The sequence below is a fragment of the Rutidosis leptorrhynchoides genome, chromosome 9 (genome assembly GCF_046630445.1).
Source record: "Rutidosis leptorrhynchoides isolate AG116_Rl617_1_P2 chromosome 9, CSIRO_AGI_Rlap_v1, whole genome shotgun sequence".
Classification (NCBI taxonomy): Eukaryota; Viridiplantae; Streptophyta; class Magnoliopsida; order Asterales; family Asteraceae; genus Rutidosis; species Rutidosis leptorrhynchoides.
The window spans coordinates 194,393,433-194,413,375 of record NC_092341.1 but is presented as its reverse complement, the minus strand read 5'-3'; the positions used below and the strand labels follow the sequence as shown (position 1 = coordinate 194,413,375).

The 19,943-nt window shown below is 36.9% G+C and overlaps 1 protein-coding gene across 1 annotated transcript; it reads left to right on the top strand.

The window, feature by feature from the left end:
- The first annotated feature begins 820 nt into the window (after positions 1–820).
- LOC139868483 (GRAS family protein RAM1-like) lies at positions 821–3,447 on the top strand. The gene is made up of 2 exons (XM_071856818.1): positions 821–1,813; positions 2,329–3,447. Exons 1-2 carry the CDS (start codon positions 821–823, stop codon positions 3,445–3,447), a joined length of 2,112 nt encoding a protein of 703 aa, XP_071712919.1.
- Positions 3,448–19,943: the final 16,496 nt, after the last annotated feature.

The following is a 19,943-nucleotide window of genomic DNA, read 5'->3' as shown; positions in this document are numbered from 1 at the left end:
GTACAAAGATTGAGTTCAATCTGTACACATATTGAAGGTCATATGTTGATTATATCTGTTCGATCAATCTGCACACAAAATAAGCTGAATCTGGACGCAGATTGAGTCAATCTGCACGCAGATGAAGGTGAGGCTGTCTGGTTCTCTCGATTCTCTACACTCTCTAGTTCTTTATGGATCCTCACCCTTTATAAGAGAAGGTAATGATTTTCTAATTACTATCTACAAAAGCAATAAGTATATTTTAATACACAGTTGATAGCTCAGCAATATGAACCTATATACTCAATCTAGATATCAGTGTATTGGTTTTATATAAAACGAACTTATCAATCAGAATGAACGTTTATTAACTCAAGTATTATTACGTGTTGTATGTTAGATTGTTTCTACATAAGACAAACAAGAATTATAAAGTCATCATTGTACATTTATCTTTTAATCACTCTTCGGGTATACAAAGTTTGTGAGTAGATACATACGTGAAGAGTGTCCAAAATAGCAAAGTTTGCGGATAGATAGATAGGTAGAATTTTGTTATTGGACAAAAAGGCTTAATCAATGAGGCAGCCGGCCCACAAGAACCCAAAAATTTTAACACTTAGTTTAAAGTCGTTGGCATTTCCTATGCACAAAAGTTAAATAAAGGCGTTCTAATCTTAACAAAATTACATGTAACCGGTTACTACCATCCAACTAACCATTGTCTTTTACCTTGTAACATTCCAGCATAAAAACCATTGAAACCTGCATAGTCTTGCTTTAAAGTTAAATTTCCTCAACTAACCTAACACACTAACCCAAAATGATACATGCTACTATGGGCAGTTCCTTACAGAATGACATGAACAACCTCATTACTGAATCTTCATGCTTAAAAATACAACCAACTTCACCTAATCAATCTTCTGATAACACCAAGAAAACACCACCACCACCACCACCACCACCACCACCATCTACATCTTCTTCTGATCTCACACCTTCTAGCCTTTGCTTTCCTTCACTTAAATATGAACCGTTAGATCATGGAGATATGGAAATACAATCTCCTGATACCAATTCCTTGTGGGAGTCCTTTTTTACTGAGCATCTTGAGACAGATTTCATGATCTCATCTCCAGTTACAAACTCACTCCCTTCCTCCAACACTCAATCCTCAACTTTCAATTATTACCCGAGTAGTTTAAATAATGGACAACCTTTTGGATGCTCCCCACCACGCACAGCTTCACCTTTAGGACCATTTAACAACAACAATAACAACAAGCCAAAAGGAATGAGTCCACTCCAAAGGGTTTTTAGTAACTCCCCTAATAATCAGTTCATGCAAGTCGAGACGATTTCTTTACCGTCACTTGAGAATTTCTTGGATGATTTTGATGGAGATGATAATCAGTTCTTGGGTTACCCCACGATCGCTGATCAAGCGGGTGTTAGTTCTTCAGATCATCAATCGTATGATTCTTTGACAACTATCCCGGCTTTGTTGGATTGTTTGACGTTACCTAGCCCTTCAAGGTTTTATGGTGAGGCTAATACAATGGTGCATAGCAGTGGTGGTGTTGTAGGATCCTCTGATAATGATCATCATATCTATCAACATATGCAACCATTTGCACCTTCAAACTTACCATTGATGGAACAACTAGAGCAGGAGAGACGAGAAGAAAAACAACATAGACAAAAACAACAACAACAATTACAAGCACCAAGACAACAATTACCCTCGTCAAGATTACAACCTCCACAACAACAATCAGTGAATCAAAACCATAACCACCTTATGGTACCTCCCCCCGTTGGTCCCGAGGTTTGTTTCTATCAATTTTATCTACTGTTTGTGGTTTTTTGTCTAGGTGTTACTGTGTGTTCTTGGGATTGGAAAGAAAGATCAAAATCGAATAAACAAAAATAAATTCAATTACATGATGCTAACGATATGGGAGGAGAGCAGTTACGTTTCATAACTCCTTGGAGACGCTATAGCCTATATAGTATGGTGATTGCTCGAAGTAAATAATTTTTTACACTATTATTTAAGTTTCCATATATACGAGGATAATAAAAAATACCAACTAAAAAATACCAACTTACAGTTTGTTTAGGCTTAAAAAACTAGGTTTTTATTATCTTCTATTTTTTACCCCTAAAAGTAGTCTCACCCTCCATTAAGGCGTTCAAGTTGGGCTGCTTATTATATACAGAATCTCTAGATCGTATATACAATGTTACATACATAGCATATGATGGTCTCGCCTCTTTTAAACAACGTGTATGATCATACTAATAATTTTTATTTTAGTTAACACAATTCATGTGCCACAGGAACACGATAGTGGACTTCAACTGGTGCACCTTCTCCTTGCATGTGCAGAAGCAGTGGCTAAAGAGGACTTTATGTCAGCCCGAAAGTACCTCCACCACCTTAATCGTGTCGTATCACCACTCGGTGACTCAATGCAACGAGTCGCCTCTTGCTTTACGGAGGCCCTTAGTGCACGTCTTGCAGCCACACTCACCACAAAACCAACATCCTCCACTCCAAAATTCACACCTTTCCCTCCTAACGCAATGGAAATTCTTAAGATCTATCAAATTGTATACCAAGCTTGCCCTTACATTAAGTTTGCTCATTTCACCGCCAATCAAGCAATATTTGAGGCATTTGAAGCTGAAGAACGTGTCCATGTTATTGACCTTGATATTCTTCAAGGTTACCAATGGCCTGCTTTCATGCAAGCCCTAGCCGCTAGGCCCAGCGGACCACCGTTTCTCCGGATCACGGGTATCGGCTCATCTCCAGATAGTGTTAGGGAAACCGGACGGTGTTTGACCGAGCTAGCACATTCCCTCCATGTTCCTTTTGAGTTCCACCCGGTAGGAGAACAATTAGAAGATCTAGAACCGCACATGTTTAACCGAAGAGTCGGTGAAGCTTTAGCTGTTAACTCAGTCAACCGACTTCAGAGAGTCCCTGGCCAATGGCTTGGAAACTTATTAGCCATGATTAGAGACCAAGCCCCTAATATTGTGACCATTGTGGAGCAAGAAGCGAGCCATAACGGGCCTTACTTCTTGGGTCGATTCTTGGAGGCATTACATTATTATTCAGCCATCTTTGACTCGCTTGATGCTACTTTCCCTGCTGATTCGGCCCAACGGGCCAAGGTTGAACAGTATATATTTGCACCTGAGATTAGGAACATTGTGGCATGTGAAGGTGCAGAGAGAGTGATGAGACATGAAAGGTTAGAAAAATGGAGGAAGATTATGGAGGGAAAAGGGTTCCAAGGGGTGCCATTGAGTGAGAACGCGGTGACTCAGTCAAAGATATTACTTAGTTTGTATTCATGTGATGGTTATAGGTTGACCGAAGATAAAGGTTGTTTATTGTTAGGATGGCAAGACAGATCAATTCTTGCTGCTTCTGCATGGAGATGTTAAGCATTTAAATTCTTTTTGTTTGCTTTAAGATTTTAATTTAAATTTTAATTATTACCATTACATATGAATGTCTTTACTTAATATTTAATTTGTTTCCGATTTTTTAATAGTCCTGGCACTTCAGTTTTTTAATAGTCATGGCACTTCTAAGACACGGTTGGTCAAATATAAGACCGAAATGAAGAGAGAAACAATCCATGAGTTTTATGTCATGTATAACTAGTATAACATCTCGCATTTTTCCGTTAAATTATTTTAACACCCGTCCTTTTATTTTAATAATATCCTTCGTATCTAGATTCGTATCCTCCGTTAGCTAACATTCTTAATATTTTCGTTATCGGATTATAACGTCTCTCGTACTCTCGTGTAATTCAAAATAATTCATTCGGTTAATTCCCGCACCCGACAACAAACTTGAGGGACTAAACTTGCCAAGAGACTAAACTCTTGACTAGGTCAACTAGTCAAGGTATCCTCTCCACCATTCATTCACCACCACCACCATCTTCATACTTCCACTTTTCTCTCTAATCTTCTCAACACAAAATTATCATCTAAATTCGATCTAGGAAGCAAACATCAAAACAAATTACATTTTCGTGATCCTCTCTTCATCCTCTTCGATTTGGTACCAATTTCACTACTTGGGGTAAGGTTTCTAAAAACACTAGATTTCTCTAAATTCGTGTTTTTGACTTGAAATGGTGTTAGTTTGTGTCTATGGCTCGTGTCTAGCATGAATATATGATTTACTTGCTCGATTTGTTGTTTTGAGTAACTAGTATGAACAATTGAAATGGGTGTGCTTAATCTTTGATTTTGGATGAGTTAATGTTGTTAAATTGTTAAAGTTCATATTTTAATTGTGTTACTAGTATCACTAGCTTCAATTTGATGTGTAGGTTGCTTTAAAAAACTTCATAAACTTGATTATTGATTTAGTGAACTTTGGGTTAGGGTTTGATGAACTTGAAATGAACTTTTGATGCCTTAAATGACATGAGATGTTGTTAGTGAATGTTTAGTTGTATTGCATGTTTAATTATCTTCGAAACGGCATATCATATGTGTAACTTGGATCATCGAAACATGAAATGAGATTTATGAACTTGAATGTGATAAATGATGAACATTAAATGCGGTTTTGATTGTTGTAAGTGGTAGATTGATTGATGAAATATGCTTAGTTATTTTCCTCGTCAAAATACCTTCCCGGTGATATAAGATACATGTTTTGGTTGTTTGCGGGTCATAAATTGGGATTGTTTGAGTTTTGGTTCGTGCATTTGTTTGTTGCAGCAAAACAGGGTCTGCCTACAGATCTGGATGCCGTCCAGATTATTGGACGCCGTCCAGGCCTTCAATGCTGGAAGCCGTCCAGCAAATCTGGATGGCATCCAGATGCACTGCCAGTGACTGTTTTGGTTTTTCATTTTACGAAAAATGTTTGCTATGCTACGCACCTCCGATTCACATGTAACTTGTTCTAACATGCTCATATATGATTAAAAACCTCAGAAAAATAGTTCGAGACCCGACCCGAACGTGTTGACTTTTTTGTTGACTTTGACCCGACCAAGTTTGACTTTTAGCCAAACTTAACCGAATACTTATGCAATCTTTCTAACTTGCTTCTATACTTGTATCTTGCATGAAACTTGACAATTTGATTCACATGCTACATAATCGAGTCGTAACGAGCCATAGGACTAATTGAACATCTTTGATCAACCGTAGTTACCGTTATTGTTACAACTTACTTGTTTAGGTCAAGACTAGCATTTATTCTTTGCACGTTACTTGTTGAAGTAACTTTTTACTCTTGCACTCAAGGTGAGATCATAGTCCCACTTTTACTCTTTTGAACTTACATTTGGGATGAGAAAACATAAACGTTTCTTTTTACTAAGTGAACACAAGTACCGGAAAACAAACATTCTACATACGAGTTTAGAACAAAATCCTCAATTCGATTATCATTAGTTACACTTGCCGGGTGTAAGCGAGAACTTATGTTGTATGGATCCATATGGGTTTGACAAACCCTCATTCAGACGGTTCGCTACCGTTTATGAATGAAATGTATTTTCGAGAAACAGTGTATGTTCTAACACTATTGTGATGAGGTTCTATGGAAGGAATGTTAAGCATTGATAATTGGGTGCTCGTGAAACAAATTTTGGAATGGTTAACTATTATTTCGATGTTGCAAATCTTGTGGTTCAATTTACTTATTTATTCACTTACTTACTTAAACCTATGATTTCACCAACGTTTTCGTTGACAGATTTCTATGTTTTTCTCAGGTCTTTGAACGATATGTGATACATGCTTCCGCTCATTATTTTGATACTTGCATTGGATGTCGAGTATATGTGCATACATGGAGCGTCTTTTTGACTTTATTTAAAACTGTGTCGCATAGGTTTCATTTGTACTCATAACTTTGAAACGTAACTTTTGGTTGAACAATTCTTGTAAACTTGGAAACAATCTTTACTTTTGAAATGAATGCGACATATTTTGGTCAAACGTTATTTTAAAGACTTATGACCACGTAACGGGACCTAAGTAGTCGGCGCAGTCAATGACGATTTTGTCGGGTCGCTACCGATGGTATCAGAGCGTTGGTTGTAGGGATTTAGAGTTCATTGGTGTCAACCCCGAGTCATAGGGTACATTAGTGAATCTAGACTACAACCGGCATATAGACTTGAAGTAGGAATTACTTGACTACTTGTACATTTATACTCGAACTCTTTTATTCACATCTAACTCTTATTCTACCTTAATCTCACGTGGTTGATTTGATTGACACGCCACCTTGACTATGTGAAATGATGTCGAATGCACATATGAATCCGGGTAATATTATTTCTGGGATTATATTACGGTGACTCATATGAACGTTCCGACATTATGACATAAAGAATTTAAGGCGAGTCAAGGAAAATTTTTCTCTTTATCTTGATTCCATATCACGATTAGTATTATTGATAATACTAATCAACGGTATTCTTGTGTCATGAAGGAACAATGGCTCACCAAGGTCAACACAATACTCCTTCCGAAACTCTCGAACAAGCTCTTCAACGAATGATAGCCACCGCCGTGGGAGAGGCCGTGGTCGGTCACTTCAACAACAACAACAATCATGGGGCCAGTAATTCAAACGAGGGGTGCTCCTACAAAAGCTTCATGAAGTACAACCCTCCCACTTTCGATGGAACCGGGGGACCGGTTGCTCTCACCCGATGGTTCGAACAAACGGAATCCGTTTTTAGCATAAGCGGTTGTCGGGACCAAGATAAGGTCAAGTTTTCCACCCTCACTCTCACCGGTATTGCTCTCTCATGGTGGAACACGTATGTACAATTGGTGGGTATCGATGAAGCCCTTACACTCTCTTGGACCGAATTAAGAGAAAGAATGATCACCGAATACTTCCCGCGCGAAGAGACTCGAAGGCTCGAACAGGGGCCAAAAAATTTAAAAATAGCCCGAGATGACCTCGAAGCTTATAATCAACGGTTTGCCGAACTAACCTCAATTTGTCCAAACCTCCGGGCACCCGGGCCCTAAGGAGTTGAGTTTTACATGGATGGCCTCCCTAAGAGCATTCCACACGGGGTAATGCCATCAAGACCCGCCGACCTACAAGAGGCTGTGATGATAGCCCGCCGATTTATAAAAACGATGGACGAAATTGAAGCGCCGGCACCAACGGCCGAGGCCCAACCGGGCAACAACAAAAGAAATCGGGAAGCCTCTCCATCAAGCAACCACAACCACAGCGGCTCCACCAAGAAGCCTTTTACCCCCGGCGGCAGGAAAAGTTATGCCGGAACTCGACCTTTTTGCAACAAGTGCCACAAACATCATTATGGCAAATGTGGCAAGCCATTTTGTATCAAGTGTCAAAGAAGTGTCCAGGTGGCCCATGTTTGTGGAAGTACCGCCCCCGTCGCTCAAAAGGGGCCCAATGTACCGAAAACGGGTGGTTGTTATAAATGTGGCCAACCGGGCCATTGTAGAAATGCATGCCCAATGAATAAGGCCAAAATCAATACATGCAGTTGGGCTTTCAACACTAACGCCAAGGATGCCCGAGGTGACGATGAACTAGTCACGGGTACGTTTCTTCTCAACAACTCTTATATTACTTGTTTATTCGATTCGGGTGTCGATGAATGTTTTGTATCCAAGGCTTTGGCTCATACCCTTTTGCACTCCACCATTTCCCCCTAGATACTACCTAGGCCATTCAAGCGACCAACAGAAAACTATTGCGTGCCGACAAATTTTATCGGAGGGTGTACGTTAGACTTTTTGGACAAAAAGCTTGAAATTGACTTGATACCTATAGAACTAAGGAGCTCAAAATCTATTTGTTAAGAAGAAAATGATTCCTTACATGTGTATAGATTATCATGAACTAAATAATCTCCAGTTAAGAACCGATATCCTCTCCCCCGCATCAATGACCTCTTGATCAATTACAAGGATTCCGTGTGTATTCCAAAATCGACCTCCATCCCGATTATCAACGATTTAGGGTTAAGGGAGAAGACGTCTCCAAAACCATTTTCCGAACTCACTACGATAGTTATGAATTTCTTCTAATACCGTTCAGTTTATCTAAGGCTCCGTCTGTATTCATAGACCTCCTGAACCGCGTATGCAACATATCTAGACAAATCCGTTATCGTGTTCATAAATGATGTCTTAACCTATTCAATTCAAGCGAAGAAGAAAACGAACAACGTCTCCGTCCTACGCTCGAACTCTCGAGAAAGGAGCAACTCTATACCGAACTCTCCAAGTGAGAATTTTGGTTAAACGAAGTTCAATTCCTAGACCATGTTGTTAGTGGTCAAAGTATTACAATAAAATCTCGCAATCGAAGCCACACGTAATCGGGAAATCCTCACAGCTCTATCTTGTATTTGTAAAATCTTAGGTCTCGTCGGTTATTACCGAAGAATCATTTCCGAATTTTTCTCGTGTTGCACGACCTTTAACCCCGTTAACTCACTAAGGGAAAATTTAAAACCCTCCGTGTCCGAACTTTGAACGTGATTATTCACACCAACCTCACTAGCTAAATTGGTGTAGCACAAAATGGAACTCAAATATGAAAATATTTCTAAGTGAACGCCGGAAAGGCATACTCTCTTGACTCGAGATCACGGAAACTGAAATTCGTTATTTTACATGAAAAATTTGAATACTTATTTATGGATCCGATCAATCTTCTCGTCATCACGTACCACGATACATAACGCTACTATTTCACTATTACCGTCTGATATTACTGGGACCCAAGATAACACACAATCCAAGGATACCCCTTTCTTCCTTGACTTATCGTCCTTATGCTTCTGATATACGGCCAACTACTACTCAACTCCGAACTATACAACTACATGTACTATCTCGTTTCCCACCAAGTCTTAACATTTGGCCACTAGATGCGCGATATGGCTACCTCAAGGTATAAAACTCATCCTATTCTAAGTTCTCAATTCACTCCTATCTTTTCGCTCGTACTTCCGTATAAGGAAATCTTTTATATAATTTCTCAATGGAGAGAGAGACTCTTCACGTATTACTAGTGCTCACCACGAGGGTGAATATCCCTGATGAACGTTTTCGGTAGCCGATAAGAAACTTGTACCAACAAACGCTTTCGAGCCCTAACTAACTTGTTCAAACATATCTTAAAGGATTCTATTCCAACCCGGTGTACATTTATCAATTATCCTGGATCGAAATATGAAATGTCCCGTTCATATTGATTATAAACGTTCCATATTAATTGATTTCGCCGCGAGGTTTTGACCTCTATATGAGACGTTTTTCAAAGACTGCATTCATTTTTAAAACAACCATAACCTTTATTTTATCGATAAAGGTTTAAAAAGCATTACGTAGATTATCAAATAATGATAATCTAAAATATACTTTACACACGACCATTACATAATGGTTTACAATAAGAACATATTACATCAAAAAATAAGTTTCTTGAATGCAGTTTTTACATAATATCATACAAGCATGGACTCCAAATCTTGTCCTTATTTTAGTATGCAACAGCGGAAGCTCTTAATAATCACCTGAGAATAAACATGTTTAAAACGTCAACAAAAATGTTGGTGAGTTATAGGTTTATCCTATATATTATCAAATCATAATAATAGATCACAAGATTTCATATTTCAATATACATCCCATACATAGAGATAAAATTCATTCATATGGTGAACACCTGGTAACCGACATTAATAAGATGCATATAAGAATATCCCCTATCATTCCGGGAAATCCTTCGGACATGATAAAAACAACATCGAAGTACTAAAGCATCCGGTACTTTGGATGGGGTTCGTTAGGCCCAATAGATCTATCTTTAGGATTCACGTCAATTAGTAGATCGGTTTACTAATTCTTAGGTTACCAAGCAAAAGGGGCATATTCGACTTCGATCATTCACCCATATAATGTAGTTTCATTTACTTGTGTCTATTTCGTAAAACATTTATAAAACTGCATGTATTCTCATCCCAAAATATTAGTTTTTAAAAGTGAGACTATAACTCACTTTCACAGATTTTTACTTCGTCGGGAAGTAAGACTTGGCCACTGGTCGATTCACGAACCTATAACAAATATGTACATATATATCAAAGTATGTTCAAAATATATTTACAACACTTTTAATACATTTTGATGTTTTAAGTTTATTAAGTCAGCTGTCCTCGTTAGTAACCTACAACTAGTTGTCCACAGTTAGATGTACAGAAATAAATCGATATATATTATCTTAAATCAATCCATGACCCAGTGTATACACGTCTCAGGCTAGATCATAACTCAAAGTATATATATTTTGGGAATCAACCTCAACCCTGTATAGCTAACTCCAACATTACTGCATATAGAGTGTCTATGGTTGTTCCAAATAATATATATACATGGGTCGATATGATATGTCAAAACATTTGTATACGTGTCTATGGTATCTCAAGATTACATAATATATTAGAATACATGTATAATAGAATATAAGTTAGCTAGGATATGATTTGTATAGAATTGTTAATATTTCCCGTAGCTACAAAAATCAAAAAATATCCAATCTTGTTTTACCCATAACTTCTTCATTTTAATATCCAATCTTGTTTTACATAATATAATTGTTTTACCCATCCTACACATACATATGCATATAGGATATTAACACTCACCTTGTAGCCTTGAAGAAAATGCTTCCAAGAAATCCGCAACTCGTCAATGGAAAGTACCTAATCCATTATCATAAATTCAACAACACACTTAGATTGGATCTACAAACCAACCAAATTCGACACCTAGTGCAATTTCGACCCAAATGCACTTTCAAGGACAAACCGCGCCCAAACTAACCAATAATCACTAAAACAAGTGATAATGGTCCTAATATGCCAATTAAACCCGAACACAAGTGTTAAACACTTATCGTTCTCAAAATCGCCCATAAACCCTAATTTTGACCCATAAGGTCAAAATCTCACCATTTACAAGTTTTGACACCAAAACACATTTAACTCGGGTTTATACTTCAACTTAATCCATTTTAAGTTTATAAACCTTATTAAATCAACAATCGGGTCAAAATCATCATCAAACCCTAATTGCTTCCAACATCTCAATAATCACTAAATGCTAGTGATTTCACCCAAATTGCAAGTCTCACAAGCATGAACTTGTACACCAAACCCAAAACTCGCCAATAACAACAATAAACCCGAATATTGGTGTTAATCTCCAATTAACAACTAAATGGGTTCTATCTATGAATCATACAATCAAAAGCCCCAAAATTGAATGATGAACACAAGAATGAAATTCGGAGTTAGAGCTTACCACTAGTATCACCGTGTAGCTAAGAATGAGGAGAACAAACTAGTCAACTACACCAAAGATCAAATCCCGCTTCTTCCTTTCCAAAAATCCCTTTGAATTCAATTGGGTGTTTGAGTTTTGAGAGGAAAATGAAAAGAAAAGGAAAATGAAATTAGGAAATGAAATGAATGGATGAGGTTAAAGCCTCAAATCTGGCTCAAACGTGAAAAAACCAAAATGCCCTTGCTCCTCATTTAAAATTACACAAAACAGACACCAGTTTACCCGTATTGCCGCGCCGCGGCCTAATTCGTCGCGCCGCGACGATTGCCTTGAACTGGGATCATTTTTAAACGAACTTCTGGTCTGGATTTCTTCGAAACGCCGCGCCGTGGCCCTCTTTGTCGCGCCGCGACACCATGCCCTTTCTGATTCATTTTTCTCGCATACAACTTCAACACACGAACATGTCTCGAACCTTTCATCCACTAGTCATACGTACACTTTACACCTATAAATCATGTACGGGGAAAAACGGGGTGTTACAATGCTTAGTTATTTTCCTCGTCAAAATACCTTCCCGATGATATAAGATACATGCTTTGTTGTTTGCGGGTCATAAATTGGGATTGTTTGAGTTTTGATTCGTGCATTTGTTTGTTGCAGCAAAACATGGTCTGCCTACAGATCTGGACGCCGTCCAGATTATTGGACGCCGTCTAGATGCACTGCCAGTGACTGTTTTGGTTTTTCCATTTTACGAAAAATGTTTGCTATGCTACGCACCTCCGATTCACATTTAACTTGTTCTAACATGCTCATATATGATTAAAAATCTCAGAAAAATAGTTCGAGACCCGACTCGAACGTGTTGACTTTTTCGTTGACTTTGACCCGACCAAGTTTGACTTTTAGCCAAACTTAACTGAATACTTATGCAATCTTTCTAACTTGCTTCTATACTTGTATCTTGCATGAAACTTGACAATTTGATTCACATGCTACATAATCGAGTCATAACGAGCCATAGGACTAATTGAACAATTTACTTGTTTAGGTCAAGACTAGCATTTGTTCTTTGCACGTTACTTGTTGAAGTATCTTTTTACTCTTGCACTCAAGGTGAGATCATAGTCCCACTTTTGGGATGAGAAAACATAAACGTTTCTTTTTACTAAGTGAACACAAGTACAAGAAAACAAACATTCTACATACGAGTTTAGAACAAAATCCTCAATTCAATTATCATTAGTTACACTTGCCGGGTGTAAGCGAGAACTTATGTTGTATGGATCCATATGGGTTTGACAAACCCTCATTCAGACGGTTCGCTACCGTTTACGAATGAAATGTATTTTTGAGAAACAGTGTATGTTCTAACAATATTGTGATCGGGTTCTATGGAAGGAATGTTAAGCATTGATAATTGGGTGCTCGTGAAACAAATTTTGGAATGGTTAACTATTATTTCGATGTTGCAAATCTTGTGGTTCAATTTACTTATTTACTTACTTACTTACTTAAACCTATGATTTCACCAACGTTTTTGTTGACAGATTTCTATGTTTTTCTCAGGTCTTTGAACGATATGTGATCAATGCTTCCGCTCATTATTTTGATACTTGCATTGGATGTCGAGTATATGTGCATACATGGAGCATCTTTTGACTTTATTTAAAACTGTGTCGCATAGGTTTCATTTGTACTCATAACTTTGTAACGTAACTTTTGGTTGAACAATTCTTGTAAACTTGGAAACAATCTTTACTTTTGAAATGAAGGCGACATATTTTGGTCAAACGTTATTTTAAAGACTTATGACCACGTAATGGGACCTAAGTAGTCGGTGCCGTCAATGATGATTTTGTCGGGTCGCTACAACTAGATCATACAGTACCAAATTTGCCAATTACCATATTATCTATTACAGTAGATAAAAGTTATAAATAGAACCGAGAGCATTTTCGTCCTTTCACTTTTTTTCCGTTCAAAAAACGCCCCCACACTTTGTTCAAAAATTAAAATTGACCCCCCAAAAAGGGGGTAAATTGTCAAATCATCATTTTCATAAAAAATCTTAAATAAACTTCACTCAAATATTCAACGGGTCATATCTTCTCGCCCGCAACGAGTTAAATTTTTCCGACAACATCGTTAAGCTCGAAAAAACTTTACGAACACAATGTCACTAACTATACGCAAAACTGACATTTTTAAAAAATACTAAATATTTGAGTCCACCTTTCATACACGTTGATTTTTTCCTCACGGGCTCCGTAACTATTTTCATCTATATATTAACAACATATATACATATGGGTCTTATTATTTTTTTAAAAAATTATTTAGTAATTTTTTTAATATTACTCAGTAAATATTCTATTCTTAGATCATACGCAGTGTTAATATAAGCTAATCGCCCGCAACGAGTTAAATTTTTCCGACAACATCGTTAAGCTCGAAAAAAACTTTACGAACGTAATGTCACTAACTATACGCAAAACAAACGCTTTTTAAAAAACGCTAAATATTTGAGTCTACCTTTCATACACGTTGATTTTTTCCTCACGGGCTCTGTAACTATTTTCATCTATATATTAACAACATATACATATGGGTCTTATTATTTTCTTTAAAAATTATTTAGTAATTTTTTTGATATTACTCAGTAAATATTCTATTCTTAAATCATACGGAGTGTTAACATAAGCTAACGAGTTAATTGCATTAAATTTTAAAAAGTCAACAACTCAATACCGAAACGCAGAAATACACATATATTATTAATTTAAGATGACATCTAAATCTTTGACGGGTTATACCTTTTCGTTCGACTCGAGTTGCGCGTCAACGACATCATCGTTAGCCACGAAATAATTTTGCAAAATAAACGCAATGAAATATATTGGAAAACGAACCCCGCGCGAAGCGAGGGTTAAAAAACTAGTTTAATCGAATTGATATATGCCTACATACATAAAAATTTTCCGTTTGAGCAAATGTATGTATGTATATCAACTACCACTAGATAAAATGAAAAGAAATCAGTCAATTATATTTTTTTTGGTATACGTTTTCGAACTACTTTTCAAGCCGACTAATCTCAAGGTGACTACTCGCGTTGCGGGCAGCCTAGAGTCATCGTTGGTGAATCTTCGTAACCACGAGGGGATTAATTTTTTCGGATTTATGAATTCGAACTCATGACATCCATTTTGAAATGGTAGGTTCTAACCACTCCCCACCACCCTCATGGTAAAATCACTTGATTAATGGGCAAATGGCCCGAAAAGGTAATTTAAGTTACCTAATTTGACAATCAAGATAACCTTCAATTTGCCTAAGCCTGAAAAGGATTTCAATTTTATTTTTGCTCAAGAAAAGGATTACGTGTTCAAAAATTTTAAAATTGGGATAATATTCGTCAAATTCATTAACGATCGTTAGTTAAAAATACACGATTGGTCCATGAATTTCTTAAAATTGCACCCATCATCCTCTTCATCATCTTCATCACTTGAATCATAAAATTTCAATAACATGTATCAGCTATTTCTTAATTAACTATATGTTCAAGGCACAAAATCAAACTAATGACTAAAAACTATATAGGTACTCATATTATTAATACTGTGTTTTAGATAGTATTTTCAACATATATTATTAAATTCAAATACAAGAATGACTAAAGAAAATAATATGTAGTAGTTTTAACTGAATTTCATGCATACCGAATGATAAATTTGGTGGACTTAAATGTAAATTCAGAAATTGTATCTTTGTTGAGATCGATCCCCATTGAACTCAAATGCAGATTAACCACCAACATATATTCTCATATCTGGTACAAACAAACAAAGTCGAAAAAATCTACCAATCATTTCGGAGCATTAAATGTAAAACATTTCTATGTAAAATCATCCTTGCTCGGTTTAAGTATGAATTTGTTATCAATTAGTAAAAATTGCATGTGTTCTTCATTTTGCAGATTGATCATTCCAGCGGCGACAGGTAGTGGTTGGTGGCAGCTTACATGAAAACCACCTCAAAACTTGAAAAAAATGCACCAAATTGTGCAGCTTGTGGTGGTTTACCATCATCAATCTTTATCTATTCTTAGATTTCACAAAAACACAACAAAATCTATCCAAATGATCGATTTCATAAACTTTTATTTTTTCGAAAACAAAAATGGTGAGATCTCGATCAATACTTCGAACTAGGACCTGAGATTTTGAGGATATAATAAAAAAATTATTTCCAACCTTTCCACATTTTTAGATTTTCCAGATTTGATCTAAATCTTCAAAACCCAAAAAAAAAAGTCAACAAAAGTCAATGTTGGTTTCCAGTGATCATGAAGAGGATGAGTGGTGCAATATTTTAACAAACTTTAGGGACCAATCTTGTATTTTTGACTAACGGTCGTTAATGAATTTAACGAAAATTACTCAAATTTTAAAACTTTTGAACACGTAATCCTTTTCTTTAACAAAAATAATATTGAAATCGTTTTTCGAGCTTAGACAAATTGAGAGTTACCTTGATTGTCAAATTGGGTAACTTATGCCACCTCTTTGAGCTATTTGCCCTTAATTAATGAATCCATTTATTCATATTCAATATCTATAAAATAAATATAAATTTCTGGTCATATTAAATTAAAATAAAGTTAATTTGATTGATAATACGTAAAAAGTCACATTTTTATTCTCATTATCTCTATAGTCTCCATAGTTTAATAAAGAAAATAATTTAATGATTTAATAAGCTCTTTTACCACCTCATTTTGTAGATCTTGGAATTACGAAAATGACACAAGAATCAACTAAATCGGGCTTTTAATAAAGAAAACTGAAAAAAAAAACATATAACAATAAAAAAAAGCCTTCGGAGAAGCCCGGAACTGGCTTAAGAACTAACCGGAATCATACGAGACCCGTGGCTGGAACCCAAAACCGAACAACCCTTACTACTCGGAACAAAGTTAAACCCGGAACCGGACAAACCCTATTTGAAATCAGGCAAGATAGTGTGAAATCGGACAAGCCTTTAATCCAGAATCGGACAGCTTTGCATGAAGCTGGACAAAATCATTCCGAAAATGGAGCGGTTCGCATTAGGCGACTAATTTCACCCGTTTTGCATTAAAACACATCTTCCAGATAGTTTCTGAAACGAGCTATTCTGATTGAAAGAGAAGTGATTGAGCAAAACCTAACTTGTCAATTCACTTGCTTCTCTATTATCTTAAGCAATAAGCGATCATTTAGTGGAAAGGGTTCTCTAACGTAAAGTGACTGAGCACTGACAACTCCAATTCCTTAGGTGGTAGGCATTCTTGATTATCAAATCAACTCTTATCAACTCATGATAACTCAGGGATGATGAAATTAACTTCTACGGTGTGTTTGTATGAAATTAGCTGGAGATGGAGTTTATAGCTGGAGCTGGAGGTTATGGGCTAGAGCTGGAGCTGGAGGTTATGAGCTAGAGTTGGAGCTGAAGCTTATTATTTTTTATAAGTGTTTGGTAAAATAGCTGAAGCTTATTTTTCAGTTCATAAAGTCTACTTTTTTTTTTTCATAAGCTACTAAAGTAACTTATTTTTTAAGAGCTTATAATTTTAATAAGCTCCACTTTTTATGTCTACCAAACAAAACTTATGACTTGAAGATTATTAAAATTATAAGTTCAAGCTCCAATAAGCTTTCATAAGCTCCAAGAAGCTGTGTGCCAAACACACCCCTAGTCTAATTAATCCCCTTAAACCATAATGTGACTACTTAAATTCTTTTACTCCATATTCTTATTACACCATCGTTCTTCAACAAAGCCAATCATACATACCACTTTTACTAACATGAATTAACATATAGTAATCATCTTTTATTAGAACCTCATTTCTCGATGAAAATTACGGTTCATCTATACATCTTTAACTAGCCAAAATCACCACAATAGTTTATACCCCTAAACTGGGCTTAAAAGAAGTTAACAGCCTTTCATCATCATTTAAATAATAATAATTCATAATAACACAAAATCAACAAAAAGAAATTATACCTGAATTAGGGTTTACACCCAAATTACCAACTCTTGCAGCCATCTTACGAAGTGTAGGAGGATTGATGATCACAACTTAGAATATTGGCCACAACTAGCCTCTTCTCACCTCTCAATTTAAATTTAAGCCTTCTCTAACTACTCCCACACTAGAAATTTTGGTAGAGCCTAGATGATGGAAATCGACCGAAAAACTTATATTTTGGGGGTTTAATTTTCAAATTTTCGACATTTGCAAAATGATCAATCCTTAATTAATGATGTTGCTTAATTACGGATTGAGTGCAATAAGATTATAATGGAGGATGGGATGTTCGATGATTATTTTGGGCCCCGATGATCGTTTTTCACTTTAACTATCAAGTGATCAACCACCCCGTCCCGGTCTTCGTTATCGATTAGCATGATTCACCTTAACTCAATGTAAGAAGTCCTTGGGCAAAGTCACAAGTGAAATCTACAAATGCTTAGGCAAATGGCAGAGAATCAACAACCCATAAATGAGAGGCCAAGCTCCCTATTTATAGTATCCGTGATATCCGCGGTCTGCGAGATGCTCGGCTCTCCGCGGAAAGTCAGCGGATCAAACCGCAGTTTGGTATTTCAGCGAATACATAACTGCAGTATTTATTTTCAACGAACATTGCATAACTGTGCCTTATAATCCGCGTAGTTCTGTTCTTAGCTTTTAGAAAATAAAATATACATATACAATGCTATGTATATGATCAAGTCCCCCCAGTTTATTATGATGTATTTTCGCGAAGCAAATGCATCATGATAAACTCTAAAATTCGCAATGTTCGCAGTTATTTTCCGCTTTAATTAATGTCGCGTTAGCATAGTTACCGTTGTAAAAGTTACCGTTGTTTCCTGCTAACTCAAATATTACCGCTTGAGTTTTTTACAACGGATAATTAAAACACTTGATTACCCCTTGCATTCGCCTATATGTATTGTGGTTCACAATCACAAACGTCACACTTACCCTCGCTATTCTCACTTTCTTTCCCTTATTCTCAATTCATTTGTTCTCTTTGAAACATTATCAAATCGGCAATCACAACCTTCAATCATTAATCATGAAGATGGATGAAGTTGATCGAAAGGTGGACCCAAAAACACTAATTAACAAGCTACTCGTAAGCCCGTAGGCGAAGTCAGTATTATCCGGCCGTCAATTTAAACAAGAGAAGCCTGACATTCCTCTTGTGGATTTGACGGCAAAGTCACCACCGTCCTAGTCAAGTACTGGTAAACGACCGCTCGAAAACCCACCTTCTACGCAAAGCAAGAGTGCCAAACAAAGTTCTCCCCTTTTCGATAATCCGATATCAGCGGATTATGAAGGAGAACAACAAACAGGTATAAATCTAATAACCATGATCTCATACCTTTATCTGAAATATTTATTGTTATGATTATAATCCGCGTTTCTTTTTTTGTTTGCAGAAGGCGCATCCTTCAATCCTTTGTTTCCCAGCCCGAACACTGTGGCGCAGATCACAGAGCTTTTTTGCACTCCTCCTGATTCATATGGAGTGCGAATTGATGGGTTATCGGGATATACTTACGCTTCTCCCGGCGGTGCTGCAGATCAGCGCGAACAAATGAAGCTTGCAATTCCGAGCGAACTTCGTCGTGAATTCGCCAAACGCTCTGCCGTTGATGCACATAATAGTTTTGTACAAAACTTTTACATGTGCTTTAACTCGGTATATGATATGATTTTGCGCGAAGAAAAATTCTTCGACATCCTCGAAACTGAGCAGCAAAAATATAACTCTGAGCGGATCAGAGCTAAAAATAGCGAGAAGCGCGCTGTTGACTTAGCTTATCAACTTACTACGGCGAAGACTACCGTAGAGGATTTGCAATCTCAAGTTTCAGCCGCTGCTGAAAATGAGAAGAAACTGGAATCTTCTATTTCCTCACTCAAGTTTCAGCTCACCGCAGAGCGGGATGATGCTCTAGCTAAAGCGGCTGCTGCAAAGCATGAATTTTCTCTACTCCGCCAACACTTACCAGAGTTTTCAAAAAAGGTGCTTAATTCAGCACCCGTGAACGCACAGTTCACAACTTATGCATCTGCCTTGCAATTGCACGAAAGGGTAGAGTTTCTGCATGAAATTGCACCGCTTTGCACCATACCAGACCCTCTTCCCTCTGCAATTAGTGACCGCATTTGTGCTCTTGAAGATGCACGGAATGCAGCTGCTGTGGCAGAAGCTAAGTTAGCGGATATCCCTATAGACAAAGTTGTTGCTATTAGTTATGCAGAGGATGCTACTGCTCAAGACATCATAGCACTTGACTTGTCAAAATTAGATTATGGATATGTAATATAGCACGCAGCTATCTCTGCAGTTTTGTTAATAAAATTTCAGCGTTTTATCTTTATTTGCGAGTACTCAATATTTATATAGCGCTTTTTATTTTATCAATATTCATAACACAAACTTGTCCTTTGCAATTTCCAACACTTTATTATTGTGCACATAATAAGCGCGTACCTTCGCGAAACAATTTGTATGCGTATA